Source organism: Hemibagrus wyckioides, linkage group LG03, assembly GCF_019097595.1.
Source record: "Hemibagrus wyckioides isolate EC202008001 linkage group LG03, SWU_Hwy_1.0, whole genome shotgun sequence".
Lineage (NCBI taxonomy): Eukaryota > Metazoa > Chordata > Actinopteri > Siluriformes > Bagridae > Hemibagrus > Hemibagrus wyckioides.
Window position 1 is genome coordinate 34,053,960 of NC_080712.1, and position 18,686 is coordinate 34,072,645.

At 43.6% G+C, this 18,686-nt stretch overlaps 1 protein-coding gene across 3 annotated transcripts in view; it reads right to left on the reverse strand.

The window, feature by feature from the left end:
- Positions 1-1,187: 1,187 nt before the first annotated feature.
- Positions 1,188-18,686, reverse strand: part of slc38a6 (solute carrier family 38 member 6) — a 21,884-nt gene continuing 4,385 nt past the window's right edge. For 2 of the 3 annotated variants that reach the window (XM_058386451.1, XM_058386452.1), the window contains 8 exons: positions 8,968-9,027; positions 8,812-8,868; positions 8,404-8,483; positions 8,131-8,231; positions 7,420-7,544; positions 7,013-7,157; positions 6,810-6,904; positions 1,188-1,769 (listed from right to left, as the gene is read on the reverse strand). In XM_058386451.1, the coding sequence (XP_058242434.1) occupies positions 1,686-1,769; positions 6,810-6,904; positions 7,013-7,157; positions 7,420-7,544; positions 8,131-8,231; positions 8,404-8,483; positions 8,812-8,868; positions 8,968-9,027 (747 nt within the window). In that variant the 3' untranslated portion in view covers positions 1,188-1,685. The remainder of the gene's footprint in view (positions 1,770-6,809; positions 6,905-7,012; positions 7,158-7,419; positions 7,545-8,130; positions 8,232-8,403; positions 8,484-8,811; positions 8,869-8,967; positions 9,028-18,686) is intronic. The other variant, XM_058386450.1, reaches the window with a different exon arrangement.

The following is an 18,686-nucleotide window of genomic DNA, read 5'->3' on the forward strand; positions in this document are numbered from 1 at the left end:
CAGAACCCAGGGATGAGAACAGAAACTAGGGATTAGAACAGAATCCAGGGATAAGAACAGAACCAAGTGAACCAAGGGATGAGAACAGAACCAAGAGAACCAAGGGATGAGAACAGAACCAAGGGATGAGAACAGAATCAAGAGAACCAAGGGATGAGAACAGAACCCAGGGATGAGAACAGAAACTAGGGATTAGAACAGAATCCAGGGATAAGAACAGAACCAAGTGAACCAAGGGATGAGAACAGAACCAAGAGAACCAAGGGATGAGAACAGAACCCAGGGATGAGAACAAAACCAAGAGAACCAAGGGATGAGAACAGAACCAACAGAACCAAGAGAACCAAGGCATGAGAACAGAACCCAGGGATGAGAACACAACCTGGGGATGAAAACAGAACCCAGGGATGAGAACAAAACCAAGGGTTCTACAGAGCGAGAGAGAGAGAGAGAGAGAGAGAGAGAGAGAGAGAGAGAGCTTTGTGTCCAGTCTAATCCACAAAGGGCTAGTGTGGTCCAGGTTTTCACTCCAACCGAGCAGAAGCCACACCTGAGTCTAGTGAAAGCCATGATGAACAGATTAAACAGGTGGAATCAGGTGTGGTTCCTGCTTGATTGGAATGAAAACCTGCACCACACGGTGCTTTGTGGAAATGACTGGACACTCCTGCTTAAAAAGCTTCAGGATGGAACTTTCCAGCAGCGTGTGTTAGAACCCAGTACAGTCTCCCTTCTGTGGAGATGGTGATTACACTGCCCCCGTGTGGCAGGATGTTAAAACACAAAAGGACTTCATTTATTCACTCACACTCCATGAGCTTTAATAAAGTGTTTTACAGTCATAACCACACACACACACACACACAGAGCATGTCTGGAGGAAATTAAATATATATATATATATATATATAGAGAGAGAGAGAGAGAGAGAGAGAGAGAGATGGAGAGAGAGAGGAGAGGGGAAAAGAGAGACAGAGAGAGAGAGAGAGAGAGAGAGAGAGAGAGAGACAAAGAGAAAGAGGCAGAGAGAGAGAGACAGACAGACAGTCATAACCATACTCTGCATCCCAGCCTCCACCCCCACCATGTAGCTCTCTCACTCTCTCTCTCACACACACACACACACACACACACACACACGTCTTGAGGAAATTAAATAAAGTGTAAAAATCAAAGCCAACAGACATGAGTGATACAAAAACCAGCATTTCCCTTTTATTATTCAGCAATGACCACACACACACACACACACACACACACACGCAGGGCAGGAAATGATTAGATGTATATAAACGAACCCTCAGACCGTGGACATTTACTTCTACATCAACATTAAAACTGTGTGTGTGTTTGATATTGGGATGTAAGTTTCAGCCACTTCCTATAATGATATTAATATTAAAATAATAGCAGCAGATATACAGGTGTACGTGTCAGTGTAATGTCCACATCAAAACAGTAAAGTGCCATCAATAATCACCATCAGTGACCTTTACTGCAGTATTTCACACACACACACACACACACACACATACACACACTTTAATAAGATTGATGTAGGTCTTTGGTAAAGAAGCACTAATAACAGTCCCCTCACTACAAAAACATGTGTTCCGCTTTAAATCAATCAACTGTGCAAATGTCTGCAGGCCTGGAAGCAGAGGTCAGTGGTCAAGAGGTCAAGGTCAGGATGTCTGCGCCCAGGAGATGATGATGACACACAGACTCAGCAAACCCACAAACACACCAAACACCACAAGAGCAACTGCCTGGAGAGAGAGAGAGAGAGAGAGAGAGAGAGAGAGAGAGAGAGACTTTAAACCTCTCTTTATTTACAAAAAGTTTAAAAAGCACACATCAGTGCAAGTTCAAATATAAACAAAAAACAAGTCATAGACACAAATATTAAAAAGAAAAGACACAAATAAGAAAAAACATAACTTAAATTAGATATATATACATATGTGACAAAAACAAGAAAGGAAAAAAGGAGAAAAGAAGAGAAAAGAGAGGGAAAAAAGAAAGAAGAAGGAAAGACTAGAAAAATAAAGTCATTCAGTAGTAATGCAATCAGACAGAAAAAAGTTCAGGCAGTAAAACACCAAACAGTTCAGATGTTTAAAGTGAAGCCCCGCCCATCAGGCTTACATACAAGATCATCAACACCCCAAACACCATAAAACCCATTCACATCATTCACCAGTGTGCAGTAGGCATATTCTACAGTGGACCTCTTCCTTATTAATCATCTCAGCATTAATACAGGATCAACCACTTCACCTCCTTCTAGTTTCTGTTTTCTGCTCACCCAGATCGCTAGCTTAGCATTGCCGTATAAAAAGTTCAGTAACACAAGTTTTCTTTTGTCTTTTGCAGAGTATTTTGGTCTGTGTATGAACAGTGCTTTGTTATAGAAGCCCGTAAGTTGTTGTCCCCAGGCTTCTACTAGCCTTAGTACTGCAGACAAACGTGGACATTCAATGAAGATATGGGAAACATTTTCAGAAACACCACAGAAGGGACATCCTTGTTGTTCTGAAGACACCAGTCGAGCAATGTGCTGGTCCGTACCTAATATTCCATGTACAATTCTCCACTGTAGATCTCCTACCTTTTTTTCGATGGGTCTCTTGTAAGGGATCTCCAGCTGCCTTTTGGAGAAAAGCCCAGGTCCAGCACTTCTGACCATTTGGTGCTTCTGACATCTTTTAGCCGTTGATAGTTGAGTTGTTTGACACATATTCTGTAGAGAGCTTTTTTACTCACAGAGCTGAAAGTTCCTACTTCTGGAATGATCAGAGTTAGTAGTTTTCCCATGTTCTCTTGCCATTCTTCCTTCTTTAGAGAGACACGAATCTCTGGAAAGGTCAGAGACTCGTCTATACTTTCCACTGGATTGTGCTTGCTAGCTCCTCAGCTGTTATCCAGCCTGATCCTCTTCTCAGGTGACGAGTTTTGAGGAGTCCTGCCTCCTTCAGCACAGACCTGATGGTAACTGACTGTAGCATCTCTGTGGTGAGGAGCGGATTGAAAAACAAAGGTTCTTCAAAGAGCCACTTGTCAGGTAATTCCCGTTCTACTGAAAAGGAAAGGGTCTGCCATGTCTGAAGTACATTTTTGTAGAAAGACATGAGTCCTTCCATGTCTGTTCTCTTTAAGGACAGGGTGAACAGGTGTTTGTCCAGGTCCATTCCTCGCGTCTTTCTCAGCAGGGCGTGTGCCACGTCTATCCACTGGTGGTGTTTGTGGTAGAGATGTTGTGCTGTTTGTAGACGAAAGGCTGCCAGTCTGGACTGTATATTGATTAGTCCCTGTCCTCCTTCATGAACTGGGAGGTAGAGAACTGCAGCTCTCAGCCAGTGCTGTCCTGACCAGAAGAAGTCGACAAGAGTTCTTTGGATCTCATCAGTCAGGCTCTTCGGTGGATCTAGAACCATGAACTTGTGCCACAACATTGACGTGATGAGGTTGTTGATGATCAGAACTCTTCCCCTGTAAGATAACTGGGGTAACGCCCATCTCCAATTGGCCAGTTTAGCATTTACTTTCTCTATTAGCCCATCCCAGTTTTTTATTTTGAACTCCTCTTTTCCGAGGTTCACTCCCAGACACTTTATCCCAGTTGTTCCCCACTGGATGTTTCCTGGAAGACCAGGTGGGTTCTCTCTAAATCCAGACCACAGTGCTTCAGTTTTTTTTCAGTTTACTCTGGCCGATGAGGCTCTTTCATAGATTTTCAGAGCTTTTTGTGTATCTTGTATGTCTTCCTGCATCTTGATTATGACTGTGATGTCATCTGCATAAGCTCAAAGTTTAACACTCTCAGGTGCCCTGCTCCCCCTGATCGACAGTCCAGTGAGGTTTTTCCTTAACAGACACAGCAGAGGTTTATTGCAAGGCTGTACAGCTGACCGGACATTGGACAGCCCTGTCTGATCCCTCTCCTCATCATGATTGGTGTGCTCAGTCCTCCTCCAACTTTTATCATGCAAGAGGCATCTGTGTACAAGATTTTAATCCATGACAGGAAATATCCACCAAAGCCATAACATTCCAGGGCTTTGAATAAATACTGGTGGTCTACTCTGTCGAAAGCTTTCTCCTGGTTGAGAGAGAGGAGACCCACATCGACCCCATATACTTCTGAGTAGTCAAGAATGTCTCATAATAAAAACAAGTTATCATAAATGGACCTCTTTGGTACACAGTAGGACTGACTCCCATGTATTAAAGTGTCTAAAGAGTTCTTAATTCTATTAGCAAGACATTTTGAAATGATCTTGTAATCTGAGCACAAAAGAGAAACCAGTCTCCAGTTCTTGAGTGAACAAAGGTCTCCCCTTCTTTGGAAGTAGAGAGATTGCAGCACACTGACAACTTTGGGGAAGCTTTTTGGCCTTGTGAATTTCCCCAAGTGTATCAAAGAAGTCCCTGCCTATAACTGTGCAAAAGGTTTTGTAGAACTCAATGGGTAGTCCATCTATCCCTGATGCTCGTCCAGAGGAAAGCTGCTGAACTGCAACCGTCACTTCCTCAAAGGTCAGTTTTGAGTCCAGTTCTTTTTTGTGTTCATCATCCAGTGAAGGCATGTTGTTAAAAAGCTCATCCAAGCACCGTTCATCTGTGTGTTCCTCAGAATATAAGGCTGAGTAGAAAGTCGCAGCTAGTCTCCTCATCTCTGCTGGGCCCGAAGTGATCTGTCCATCCAGGTCTCTTAACGAAAGAAAAACTGTGTTTGGTGCAGTCTTTTTTCCCAGGTTGAAAAAGTAAGCAGTGGGAGAGTCCATGTCCTGTACAGAGAGAAAGCGAGCTCTAACCATGGCTCCTTTAGCTTTTTCCTGTAGGATGTTACTGAGATCCTGTTTCTTCTGCACAAGGTGTCTCTGGGCATTTTCAGTGTTTTGGTTAATCAAAGCATTTTCCAGTCTTAGGATTTCAGTTTCAGTGTTATGCATGGCTTGTTTTATTTTGATGGAGATTTGTGATGTGAACTGCTGGCAGAACATCTTTAATTGAACTTTTCCTAACTCCCACCACTGAAGAAGATTTCCATACTCTTTTTTTCTGTCCTTTCCAGTGTTCCAAAAAGACCTTAAAACTCTCATAGAACTGCAGGTCTTGCGTTAGTTTTGTGTTGAAACGCCAGAAGGAGCACTGTGGTCTTGTCTGGGACAGGGTGATGTTGGATGTGATGAGGTGATGGTCAGAGATGCTGCATGGTGTGATACGTGCACTTAATACTCTGTTCCTCATGTTGGTACTCGTATAGAAGCGGTCTAAACATGCAGCACTTATTCTTCCTGCTGACACTTTGACCCAACTGTATTGTTTCACTCTGATCAACTGAATACAGGTCAGTGTCCTGGCTCTGAAACGTCTGAATCAGTAACTGACTCATCATCACCGAAGCTCTCTTCTGTAGCCACTGAACAAGTGTCCATATCATCACTCTGCTGCTCACAAGGTATCACTACCTGTCCTTCATCACTCAGTGCCATGTATCTGTTACTAAGAGACACACCTGCGATGCCATCAGTGCAGCCAGAGTCACTAGTGCCCTTACTCACTCTTTTACGACCATCAGAGCCACTAGTGCTCCTACCTACTCTTTTAAGAACAGAGCGCTGTTTAATCAGACCCACCACCTTAGCATCATCAGAGTCACTGTTACTCTGATTCCCAGTCTTAGAACCCTTAGAGAACCTTTTGCTCCGATTCACCTCCTTGGCTGCATCAGTGTAGCTGATACTCTGGGTCACAGATTGAACATCACTCTGAATCACCGAACTCACAGCACTACTGCAGCTAGGCTTCTCACTGTCACCAACATGAGCATTAACATTAATAGAAACAGCTGGTCTTACCTCCATGTTATGGTCAGTCACCGGGTCAGAGTGCTGTTCTGTCTGATCCTGTTCAGTGATGGTCTCAGTGATTTCCGCACTGTCCTGTCTCTCGGACCTGCGCTCTTTATGTGGACAGGAGAAGCGCTTGTGCTGGCGTACAGCATGACAGATCTGTCCTCACACACCACCCGGAAAGACACGTCCAGTGTTTTACTGGGCGAGTTTAAAATCATTAAGGCCTGTCTCCTAAAAGACGTGACGTGTTTTAAAGCTGCGTTTTTAAAACCTAGCAAGACTGATTTTACGTCTCCGATGATTTTACCAAATCTGACCAGTTCCTTCTCAATAACCTCATTACCAACATGTGGGAATATTAGAGGTGGTGACTTTAGTGACCGGGGCAGAGGGTGGAGTGATGTGAACATACGTCTCTTTCACCCAAATGCCGCTTTCGATTTTCCAAAAGACAACAACCGCTTTGTTCATACGTGATGCCGAGATAATGTTTTCAAAACCAATCTGTTCTCCTGCAGCGAGGAGAACACACCTGAACCCGTTCCTGAAGGTAAGAGAGGACGCTGGCCTCGCAGGAGGAGACACCATGGAGCCGAAACACACACACGCACGTCGTGCACAGGCACGGACTTTACAGTAATAACCTTCAACTATTTCAAAAGTGATTAGAAATAGAAAGGTAAAAGAAAAAAGAAAGTAAAGGCAGAGAGTCTGAAAGAAACCTGCAGACGCTCACTCGCATGCGCTCTCACACAAACCACACCCACTCCCAGCATGCACCAGAGAGAGAGAGAGAGAGAGAGAGAGAGAGAGAGAGAGAGAGAAAGAGCGAGATTTTTCAACTAAACTGAGATGAAACAGGATACTGACTGTTAAAACAATGTGTGTGTGTGTGTATGGTGTGTGTGTATGGTGTGTGTGTGTGTGTGTGTGTGTGTGTGTTCTCACTGCAATTGAAGTGGACGATCTAATGTGGTCATTACTGACACGCAAATAAAACAGACCAGGATACACAAACAGCAAACAGGTTGATGTAGTGGAACCTGGAGAGAAAACACACACACACACTTGGTAAAGTCAATGGAAATTATGATGGACAACATTAAGATTCAATCTTAACCCCCCCACCACACACACACACACACACTTACCCACAACTCCAAAGACGTTCCTGATGTCTGGGACGTAGATAGCCAGCAGCTCAATGATCAGGAGGAGGACAACAGTGGAGACACAGTGAGACAGCCAGGAGAAGTGTCTCTCTCCTCTGAGTAACGTTAACACTGCTTTACGGGCCTGAGAAGGAGGGGGGGGGCAGAAACAGATAGAGAGTGTGAGGGGGGGGCACAAACAGAGAGAGAGAGCAAGACAGAGAGAGACAGAGAGAGAGACAGAGACAGAGAGAGAGAGAGACAGACAGAGACAGAGAGAGACAAAGACAGAGAGCAAGACACAGAGAGAGAGAGACAGACAGAGAAAGAGAGAGACAGACAGACAGACAGACAGACAGAGAGATATCAGTAGAGAATGGTGAGACAGGTGAAGATGTGAGACTCACAGGGAAGTGGATGAGGGGGACAGTGAGCAGCACGGCCAACAGGATGGCGAGACGCACGGACATCACCAACACATCACGCGGCAGGTAGATGTCATATCCACGCAACAACTCTGAGTCCACCTTACCTGAAACACACACACACACACACACACACAATCAATAAAATAAGGAAAATTTCTTAAGTGTATTTGGCTTATAACTGGGACGTGGATTCACATATTTAAATAATAATAACAATAAAACTAACAATAAATAAATAAAATAAGAGTAATAAATGTTGTAAATTAAAATGAATGAATACATTTGAGAGAATTCATTTCCTTGGATCATTAATAAATTACTGAATAGTCTTTGTTGTTGATTTATAACTACATACGAGTTAAGAATATGAACAATGAATGCTTATTTAATAAAACTTATTTCATGTTTAATGGATTTATTTATTTATTTATTTGCTTGTTTGTTTGTCCATGTGTTTAATTAGTGATGTAGTTTATTTTTATTCCAGGTTGTAGGTGAATTGTTTCCTTCACACTGTAGATTTCTTCATTTAGGAGAAACTTTAGTGTAAATTGAACTTGTTTATTTTTTTATCGATGATGTTAGCAGCTCTGAAACAGGTGAGAGATTAGAGGTCAGGAAACAGATTCCTCTTCTCTGCTACAGGAAGTAAAGAGCTGAAGGTTTGGGTCACGTGTCCCGCCTCCTTACCGTAGAAGGTGAGGTAGCCGAAGAGGGCGGAGACCAGGTAGACCAGGAAGCTGAGAGAGATGCTCATGTTAGCCACGTTCTGCATCCTCCGCTTAGTGGGTCTGAAACACACACACACACACACACACACACACACACACACACTCATCTGTAGACAGGCACAGCCTCTCCAATAGGAAATAAAAAGTAAAAAAGGAAATGTTTCTGTTGTGTATCAGTGTTTGGTGTGTGTGTGTGTGTGTGTGTGTGTGTGTGTGTGTGTGTGTTACTAACCGCTGGAGCTCACAGTAAATTGGCAGGACTGCAGTGTGACACAAGAAGGAGAAGGCCATAGTGGGGATGGCATAGGCACTCTGAAACACACACACACACACAGACAGAGGAGTGTGTTAGGTCTTGTCCTGTGTGAGAGTGTGAATTTTTGGAATAATACTGTTAACAGGATGATGTAATAAAAACACATCCATCACTTTCACAATCTCTCCATCTTTTTTATCCATCACTCTGTCCAGCTCTCTGTCTGTCCATTTCTCTCAGAAAGAAAAAGCGGTACTGACAATAATAAAAAAATTAAATAATAATCTTTTTTCATTTCTCTGTTTATTTATCCATCTCTCTATCACTCTATATCTTTATCCCTGTGTGTGTGCGTTTGTGTGTGTGTGTGTGTGTGTGTCTCACCTTACTGGAGAAGATGAAGAGACGAGCACTGCAATCGGAGACAGACGAGTTAGAGATCTGCAACACACACACACACACACATTAAAAATAAAAAAGATGTATGAAAGTATAGAGTATATATATATATATATGTGTGTGTGTGTGTGTGTGTGTTACCAGACTGAGAGTAGAGTTGTTGGGCAGTGGACATGGAACTGACCATTTTTTCACCACAACCTGAAAACAACAAGCGGGTCATTCAGATTTTCAATATTTTGCGTTCAGGACTCTGACTGATCAGCAGGTGTTGATTAATTCTCTCTAACTGCAGCTCTGACCGCAGCACAGTGTGTGTTATAGCAGTGTGTGTGTTATAGCAGAGTGTGTGTTATAGCAGTGTGTGTGTTATAGCAGAGTGTGTGTTATAGCAGTGTGTGTGTTATAGCAGTGTGTGTGTTATAGCAGTGTGTGTGTTATAGCAGTGTGTGTGTTATAGCAGAGTGTGTGTTATAGCAGAGTGTGTGTTATAGCAGAGTGTGTGTTATAGCAGAGTGTGTGTTATAGCAGTGTGTGTGTTATAGCAGTGTGTGTGTTATAGCAGTGTGTGTGTTATAGCAGTGTGTGTGTTATAGCAGAGTGTGTGTTATAGCAGAGTGTGTGTTATAGCAGAGTGTGTGTTATAGCAGAGTGTGTGTTATAGCAGTGTGTGTGTTATAGCAGTGTGTGTGTTATAGCAGTGTGTGTGTTATAGCAGAGTGTGTGTTATAGCAGTGTGTGTGTTATAGCAGAGTGTGTGTTATAGCAGAGTGTGTGTTATAGCAGTGTGTGTGTTATAGCAGTGTGTGTGTTATAGCAGTGTGTGTGTTATAGCAGAGTGTGTGTTATAGCAGTGTGTGTGTTATAGCAGTGTGTGTGTTATAGCAGTGTGTGTGTTATAGCAGTGTGTGTGTTATAGCAGTGTGTGTGTTATAGCAGAGTGTGTGTTATAGCAGAGTGTGTGTTATAGCAGAGTGTGTGTTATAGCAGAGTGTGTGTTATAGCAGAGTGTGTGTTATAGCAGTGTGTGTGTTATAGCAGTGTGTGTGTTATAGCAGAGTGTGTGTTATAGCAGAGTGTGTGTTATAGCAGAGTGTGTGTTATAGCAGAGTGTGTGTTATAGCAGAGTGTGTGTTATAGCAGTGTGTGTGTTATAGCAGTGTGTGTGTTATAGCAGAGTGTGTGTTATAGCAGTGTGTGTGTTATAGCAGAGTGTGTGTTATAGCAGAGTGTGTGTTATAGCAGAGTGTGTGTTATAGCAGTGTGTGTGTTATAGCAGTGTGTGTGTTATAGCAGAGTGTGTGTTATAGCAGTGTGTGTGTTATAGCAGTGTGTGTGTTATAGCAGTGTGTGTGTTATAGCAGAGTGTGTGTTATAGCAGAGTGTGTGTTATAGCAGAGTGTGTGTTATAGCAGTGTGTGTGTTATAGCAGAGTGTGTGTTATAGCAGAGTGTGTGTTATAGCAGTGTGTGTGTTATAGCAGTGTGTGTGTTATAGCAGTGTGTGTGTTATAGCAGTGTGTGTGTTATAGCAGTGTGTGTGTTATAGCAGAGTGTGTGTTATAGCAGAGTGTGTGTTATAGCAGTGTGTGTGTTATAGCAGAGTGTGTGTTATAGCAGTGTGTGTGTTATAGCAGTGTGTGTGTTATAGCAGTGTGTGTGTGTTATAGCAGAGTGTGTGTTATAGCAGTGTGTGTGTTATAGCAGTGTGTGTGTTATAGCAGTGTGTGTGTTATAGCAGAGTGTGTGTTATAGCAGTGTGTGTGTTATAGCAGTGTGTGTGTTATAGCAGAGTGTGTGTTATAGCAGTGTGTGTGTTATAGCAGTGTGTGTTATAGCAGTGTGTGTGTTATAGCAGTGTGTGTGTTATAGCAGAGTGTGTGTTATAGCAGTGTGTGTGTTATAGCAGTGTGTGTGTTATAGCAGAGTGTGTGTTATAGCAGTGTGTGTGTTATAGCAGTGTGTGTGTTATAGCAGTGTGTGTGTTATAGCAGAGTGTGTGTTATAGCAGTGTGTGTTATAGCAGAGTGTGTGTTATAGCAGAGTGTGTGTTATAGCAGAGTGTGTGTTATAGCAGTGTGTGTGTTATAGCAGTGTGTGTGTTATAGCAGTGTGTGTTATAGCAGAGTGTGTGTTATAGCAGTGTGTGTGTTATAGCAGTGTGTGTGTTATAGCAGAGTGTGTGTTATAGCAGTGTGTGTGTTATAGCAGAGTGTGTGTTATAGCAGAGTGTGTGTTATAGCAGTGTGTGTGTTATAGCAGTGTGTGTGTTATAGCAGTGTGTGTGTTATAGCAGTGTGTGTGTTATAGCAGTGTGTGTGTTATAGCAGAGTGTGTGTTATAGCAGAGTGTGTGTTATAGCAGTGTGTGTGTTATAGCAGAGTGTGTGTTATAGCAGAGTGTGTGTTATAGCAGTGTGTGTGTTATAGCAGTGTGTGTGTTATAGCAGTGTGTGTGTTATAGCAGAGTGTGTGTTATAGCAGTGTGTGTGTTATAGCAGTGTGTGTGTTATAGCAGTGTGTGTGTTATAGCAGTGTGTGTGTTATAGCAGTGTGTGTGTTATAGCAGTGTGTGTGTTATAGCAGTGTGTGTTATAGCAGTGTGTGTGTTATAGCAGAGTGTGTGTTATAGCAGAGTGTGTGTTATAGCAGTGTGTGTGTTATAGCAGTGTGTGTGTTATAGCAGTGTGTGTGTTATAGCAGTGTGTGTGTTATAGCAGAGTGTGTGTTATAGCAGAGTGTGTGTTATAGCAGTGTGTGTGTTATAGCAGAGTGTGTGTTATAGCAGAGTGTGTGTTATAGCAGTGTGTGTGTTATAGCAGTGTGTGTGTTATAGCAGTGTGTGTGTTATAGCAGTGTGTGTGTTATAGCAGAGTGTGTGTTATAGCAGTGTGTGTGTTATAGCAGTGTGTGTGTTATAGCAGTGTGTGTGTTATAGCAGAGTGTGTGTTATAGCAGTGTGTGTGTTATAGCAGTGTGTGTGTTATAGCAGAGTGTGTGTTATAGCAGTGTGTGTGTTATAGCAGTGTGTGTGTTATAGCAGTGTGTGTGTTATAGCAGAGTGTGTGTTATAGCAGTGTGTGTGTTATAGCAGTGTGTGTGTTATAGCAGTGTGTGTGTTATAGCAGTGTGTGTGTTATAGCAGAGTGTGTGTTATAGCAGTGTGTGTGTTATAGCAGTGTGTGTGTTATAGCAGTGTGTGTGTTATAGCAGTGTGTGTGTTATAGCAGTGTGTGTTATAGCAGAGTGTGTGTTATAGCAGAGTGTGTGTTATAGCAGTGTGTGTGTTATAGCAGTGTGTGTTATAGCAGAGTGTGTGTTATAGCAGTGTGTGTGTTATAGCAGTGTGTGTGTTATAGCAGTGTGTGTGTTATAGCAGTGTGTGTGTTATAGCAGTGTGTGTGTTATAGCAGTGTGTGTGTTATAGCAGAGTGTGTGTTATAGCAGTGTGTGTGTAACAGCAGTGTGTGTGTGTTATAGCAGTGTGTGTGTTATAGCAGTGTGTGTGTTATAGCAGTGTGTGTGTTATAGCAGTGTGTGTTATAGCAGAGTGTGTGTTATAGCAGTGTGTGTGTTATAGCAGTGTGTGTTATAGCAGAGTGTGTGTTATAGCAGTGTGTGTGTTATAGCAGAGTGTGTGTTATAGCAGTGTGTGTGTTATAGCAGTGTGTGTTATAGCAGTGTGTGTGTTATAGCAGTGTGTGTGTTATAGCAGTGTGTGTGTTATAGCAGTGTGTGTTATAGCAGTGTGTGTTATAGCAGAGTGTGTGTTATAGCAGTGTGTGTGTTATAGCAGTGTGTGTGTTATAGCAGTGTGTGTGTTATAGCAGTGTGTGTTATAGCAGAGTGTGTGTTATAGCAGTGTGTGTGTTATAGCAGTGTGTGTGTTATAGCAGAGTGTGTGTTATAGCAGAGTGTGTGTTATAGCAGTGTGTGTGTTATAGCAGTGTGTGTGTTATAGCAGTGTGTGTGTTATAGCAGTGTGTGTGTTATAGCAGAGTGTGTGTTATAGCAGTGTGTGTGTTATAGCAGTGTGTGTTATAGCAGAGTGTGTGTTATAGCAGTGTGTGTGTTATAGCAGTGTGTGTGTTATAGCAGTGTGTGTGTTATAGCAGTGTGTGTGTTATAGCAGAGTGTGTGTTATAGCAGTGTGTGTGTTATAGCAGTGTGTGTGTTATAGCAGAGTGTGTGTTATAGCAGTGTGTGTGTTATAGCAGAGTGTGTGTTATAGCAGTGTGTGTGTTATAGCAGTGTGTGTGTTATAGCAGTGTGTGTTATAGCAGAGTGTGTGTTATAGCAGTGTGTGTGTTATAGCAGAGTGTGTGTTATAGCAGTGTGTGTGTTATAGCAGTGTGTGTGTTATAGCAGTGTGTGTGTTATAGCAGTGTGTGTTATAGCAGAGTGTGTGTTATAGCAGTGTGTGTGTTATAGCAGTGTGTGTGTTATAGCAGTGTGTGTGTTATAGCAGTGTGTGTGTTATAGCAGTGTGTGTGTTATAGCAGAGTGTGTGTTATAGCAGTGTGTGTGTTATAGCAGTGTGTGTGTTATAGCAGAGTGTGTGTTATAGCAGTGTGTGTGTTATAGCAGTGTGTGTTATAGCAGAGTGTGTGTTATAGCAGTGTGTGTGTTATAGCAGAGTGTGTGTTATAGCAGAGTGTGTGTTATAGCAGTGTGTGTGTTATAGCAGAGTGTGTGTTATAGCAGTGTGTGTGTTATAGCAGAGTGTGTTATAGCACAGTGTGTGTTATAGCAGTGTGTGTTATAGCAGTGTGTGTTATAGCAGTGTGTGTTATAGCAGTGTGTGTGTTATAGCAGTGTGTGTGTTATAGCAGTGTGTGTGTTATAGCAGTGTGTGTGTTATAGCAGTGTGTGTGTTATAGCAGTGTGTGTGTTATAGCAGAGTGTGTGTTATAGCAGAGTGTGTGTTATAGCAGTGTGTGTGTAACAGCAGTGTGTGTGTAACAGCAGTGTGTGTGTAACAGCAGAGTGTGTGTTATAGCAGAGTGTGTGTTATTGCAGTGTGTGTGTTATAGCAGTGTGTGTGTTATAGCAGTGTGTGTGTTATAGCAGTGTGTGTTATAGCAGTGTGTGTGTTATAGCAGTGTGTGTGTTATAGCAGTGTGTGTGTTACAGCAGTGTGTGTGTTATAGCAGTGTGTGTGTTATAGCAGTGTGTGTTATACCAGAGTGTGTGACAGCAGTGTGTGTGTGTTACAGCAGTGTGTGTGTGTTACAGCAGTGTGTGTGTGTTACAGCAGTGTGTGTGTTATAGCAGTGTGTGTGTGTTACAGCAGTGTGTGTGTTATAGCAGTGTGTGTGTGTTACAGCAGTGTGTGTGTTACAGCAGTGTGTGTGTGTTACAGCAGTGTGTGTGTGTTACAGCAGTGTGTGTGTTATAGCAGTGTGTGTGTGTTACAGCAGTGTGTGTGTTATAGCAGTGTGTGTGTGTTACAGCAGTGTGTGTGTTATAGCAGTGTGTGTGACAGCAGTGTGTGTGTGTGTGTGTGACAGCAGTGTGTGTTACAGCAGTGTGTGTGTGTGACAGCAGTGTGTGTTACAGCAGTGTGTGTGTGTTACAGCAGTGTGTGTGTGTGTGTGACAGCAATGTGTGTTATAGCAGTGTGTGTGTGTGTGTTACAGCAGTGTGTGTTACAGCAGTGTGTGTGTGTGTGACAGCAGTGTGTGTTACAGCAGTGTGTGTGTGTGTGTGTGAGACAGCAGTGTGTGTTACAGCAGTGTGTGTTACAGCAGTGTGTGTTACAGCAGTGTGTGTGTGTGTGTGTGTGTGACAGCAGTGTGTGTTATAGCAGTGTGTGTTATAGCAGTGTGTGTGACAGCAGTGTGTGTGTTATAGCAGTGTGTGTGTTATAGCAGTGTGTGTGTTATAGCAGAGTGTGTGTTATAGCAGTGTGTGTTATAACAGTGTGTGTGTAACAGCAGTGTGTGTGTAACAGCAGTGTGTGTGTTATAGCAGAGTGTGTGACAGCAGTGTGTGTGTGTGACAGCAGTGTGTGTTATAGCAGTGTGTGTGTGACAGCAGTGTGTGTGTGACAGCAGTGTGTGTGTTATAGCAGTGTGTGTGTTATAGCAGAGTGTGTGTTATAGCAGAGTGTGTGTTATAGCAGAGTGTGTGTTATAGCAGAGTGTGTGTTATAACAGTGTGTGTGTAACAGCAGTGTGTGTGTAACAGCAGTGTGTGCGTTATAGCAGTGTGTGTGTTATAGCAGAGTGTGTGACAGCAGTGTGTGTGTGACAGCAGTGTGTGTGTTATAGCAGTGTGTGTGACAGCAGTGTGTGTGTGTTACAGCAGTGTGTGTGTGTGTGTGTGACAGCAGTGTGTGTTACAGCAGTGTGTGTGTGTTACAGCAGTGTGTGTGTGTGTGTGACAGCAGTGTGTGTTATAGCAGTGTGTGTGTGTGTGTGTGTGACAGCAGTGTGTGTGTTATAGCAGTGTGTGTGACAGCAGTGTGTGTGTGTTACAGCAGTGTGTGTGTGTGTGTGTGTGTGTGTGTGTGTGACAGCTGTGTGTGTGTTATAGCAGTGTGTGTGACAGCAGTGTGTGTGTGTGTGACAGCAGTGTGTGTTATAGCAGTGTGTGTGTGTTACAGCAGTGTGTGTGTGTGACAGCAGTGTGTGTTACAGCAGTGTGTGTGTGTGTGACAGCAGTGTGTGTTACAGCAGTGTGTGTGTGTTACAGCAGTGTGTGTGTGTGACTGCAGTGTGTGTTATAGCAGTGTGTGTGTGTGTGTGTGACAGCAGTGTGTGTTACAGCAGTGTGTGTTACAGCAGTGTGTGTGTGTGTGACAGCAGTGTGTGTTACAGTAGTGTGTGTGTGTGTGTGTGTGTGACAGCAGTGTGTGTTACAGCAGTGTGTGTTACAGCAGTGTGTGTTACAGCAGTGTGTGTGTGTGTGTGTGTGTGACAGCAGTGTGTGTTATAGCAGTGTGTGTGTGACAGCAGTGTGTGTGTGACAGCAGTGTGTGTGTTATAGCAGTGTGTGTGTTATAGCAGAGTGTGTGTTATAGCAGAGTGTGTGTTATAGCAGAGTGTGTGTTATAGCAGTGTGTGTGTTATAGCAGAGTGTGTGTTATAGCAGTGTGTGTGTTATAGCAGAGTGTGTTATAGCAGAGTGTGTGTTATAGCAGTGTGTGTGTAACAGCAGTGTGTGTGTAACAGCAGTGTGTGTGTTATAGCAGAGTGTGTGACAGCAGTGTGTGTGTGTGACAGCAGTGTGTGTTATAGCAGTGTGTGTGTGACAGCAGTGTGTGTGTGACAGCAGTGTGTGTGTTATAACAGTGTGTGTGTAACAGCAGTGTGTGTGTAACAGCAGTGTGTGTGTAACAGCAGTGTGTGTGTTATAGCAGAGTGTGTGACAGCAGTGTGTGTGTGTGACAGCAGTGTGTGTTATAGCAGTGTGTGTGTGACAGCAGTGTGTGTGTGACAGCAGTGTGTGTGTTATAGCAGAGTGTGTGTTATAGCAGAGTGTGTGTTATAGCAGAGTGTGTGTTATAGCAGAGTGTGTGTTATAGTAGTGTGTGTGTTATAGCAGAGTGTGTGTTATAGCAGTGTGTGTTATAACAGTGTGTGTGTTATAGCAGAGTGTGTGTAACAGCAGTGTGTGTGTTATAGCAGAGTGTGTGTTATAGCAGTGTGTGTGTTATAGCAGAGTGTGTGTTATAGCAGTGTGTGTTATAACAGTGTGTGTGTTATAGCAGTGTGTGTGTAACAGCAGTGTGTGTGTAACAGCAGTGTGTGTGTTATAGCAGAGTGTGTGTTATAGCAGTGTGTGTGTTATAGCAGAGTGTGTGTTATAACAGTGTGTGTGTAACAGCAGTGTGTGTGTAACAGCAGTGTGTGTGTAACAGCAGTGTGTGTGTGACAGCAGTGTGTGTGTGTTATAGCAGAGTGTGTGACAGCAGTGTGTGTGTGTGACAGCAGTGTGTGTTATAGCAGTGTGTGTGTGACAGCAGTGTGTGTGTGACAGCAGTGTGTGTGTTATAGCAGAGTGTGTGTTATAGCAGTGTGTGTGTTATAGCAGTGTGTGTGTTATAGCAGAGTGTGTGTTATAGCAGTGTGTGTGTTATAGCAGAGTGTGTGTGTGTGTGTGTGACAGCAGTGTGTGTGACAGCAGTGTGTGTGTGTTACAGCAGTGTGTGTGTGTGTGTGTGACAGCAGTGTGTGTGACAGCAGTGTGTGTGTGTTACAGCAGTGTGTGTGTGTGTGTGTGTGACAGCAGTGTGTGTTACAGCAGTGTGTGTGTGTGTGTGTGACAGCAGTGTGTGTTACAGCAGTGTGTGTGTGTGTGTGTGTAACAGCAGTGTGTGTGTAACAGCAGTGTGTGTGTTATAGCAGTGTGTGTGTGACAGCAGTGTGTGTGTGTGACAGCAGTGTGTGTTATAGCAGTGTGTGTGTGACAGCAGTGTGTGTGTGACAGCAGTGTGTGTGTGACAGCAGTGTGTGTTATAGCAGTGTGTGTTATAGCAGTGTGTGTGTTATAGCAGAGTGTGTGTTATAGCAGAGTGTGTGTTATAGCAGAGTGTGTGTTATAGCAGAGTGTGTGTTATAACAGTGTGTGTGTAACAGCAGTGTGTGTGTTATAGCAGTGTGTGTGTTATAGCAGAGTGTGTGACAGCAGTGTGTGTGTGTGACAGCAGTGTGTGTGTTATAGCAGTGTGTGTGTGACAGCAGTGTGTGTGACAGCAGTGTGTGTGTGTTACAGCAGTGTGTGTGTGTGTGTGTGTGACAGCAGTGTGTGTTACAGCAGTGTGTGTGTGTGTGTGTGACAGCAGTGTGTGTTACAGCAGTGTGTGTGTGTGTGTGTGTGACAGCAGTGTGTGTTACAGCAGTGTGTGTGTGTGTGTGTGTGACAGCAGTGTGTGTTACAGCAGTGTGTGTGTGTGTGTGTGACAGCAGTGTGTGTGTGTGTGTGTGTGTGACAGCAGTGTGTGTTACAGCAGTGTGTGTGTGTGTGTGTTACAGCAGTGTGTGTGTGTGTGTGTGTGTGTGACAGCAGTGTGTGTGACAGCAGTGTGTGTTACAGCAGTGTGTGTTACAGCAGTGTGTGTGTGTGACAGCAGTGTGTGTTACAGCAGTGTGTGTTATAGCAGAGTGTGTGTTATAGCAGTGTGTGTGTTATAGCAGAGTGTGTGTTATAGCAGAGTGTGTGTTATAGCAGTGTGTGTTATAACAGTGTGTGTGTAACAGCAGTGTGTGTATAACAGCAGTGTGTGTGTAACAGCAGTGTGTGTGTTATAGCAGAGTGTGTGACAGCAGTGTGTGTGTGTGACAGCAGTGTGTGTTATAGCAGTGTGTGTGTGACAGCAGTGTGTGTGTGACAGCAGTGTGTGTGTTATAGCAGTGTGTGTGTTATAACAGTGTGTGTGTAACAGCAGTGTGTGTGTAACAGCAGTGTGTGTGTTATAGCAGTGTGTGTGTTATAGCAGAGTGTGTGACAGCAGTGTGTGTGTGACAGCAGTGTGTGTGTTATAGCAGTGTGTGTGTGACAGCAGTGTGTGTGACAGCAGTGTGTGTGTGTTACAGCAGTGTGTGTGTGTGTGTGTGACAGCAGTGTGTGTTACAGCAGTGTGTGTGTGTGTGTGTGACAGCAGTGTGTGTTACAGCAGTGTGTGTGTGTGTGTGTGTGACAGCAGTGTGTGTTACAGCAGTGTGTGTGTGTGTGTGTGTGTGACAGCAGTGTGTGTTACAGCAGTGTGTGTGTGTGTGTGTGTGTGACAGCAGTGTGTGTTACAGCAGTGTGTGTGTGTGTGTGTGTGTGACAGCAGTGTGTGTTACAGCAGTGTGTGTGACAGCAGTGTGTGTTACAGCAGTGTGTGTGACAGCAGTGTGTGTTACAGCAGTGTGTG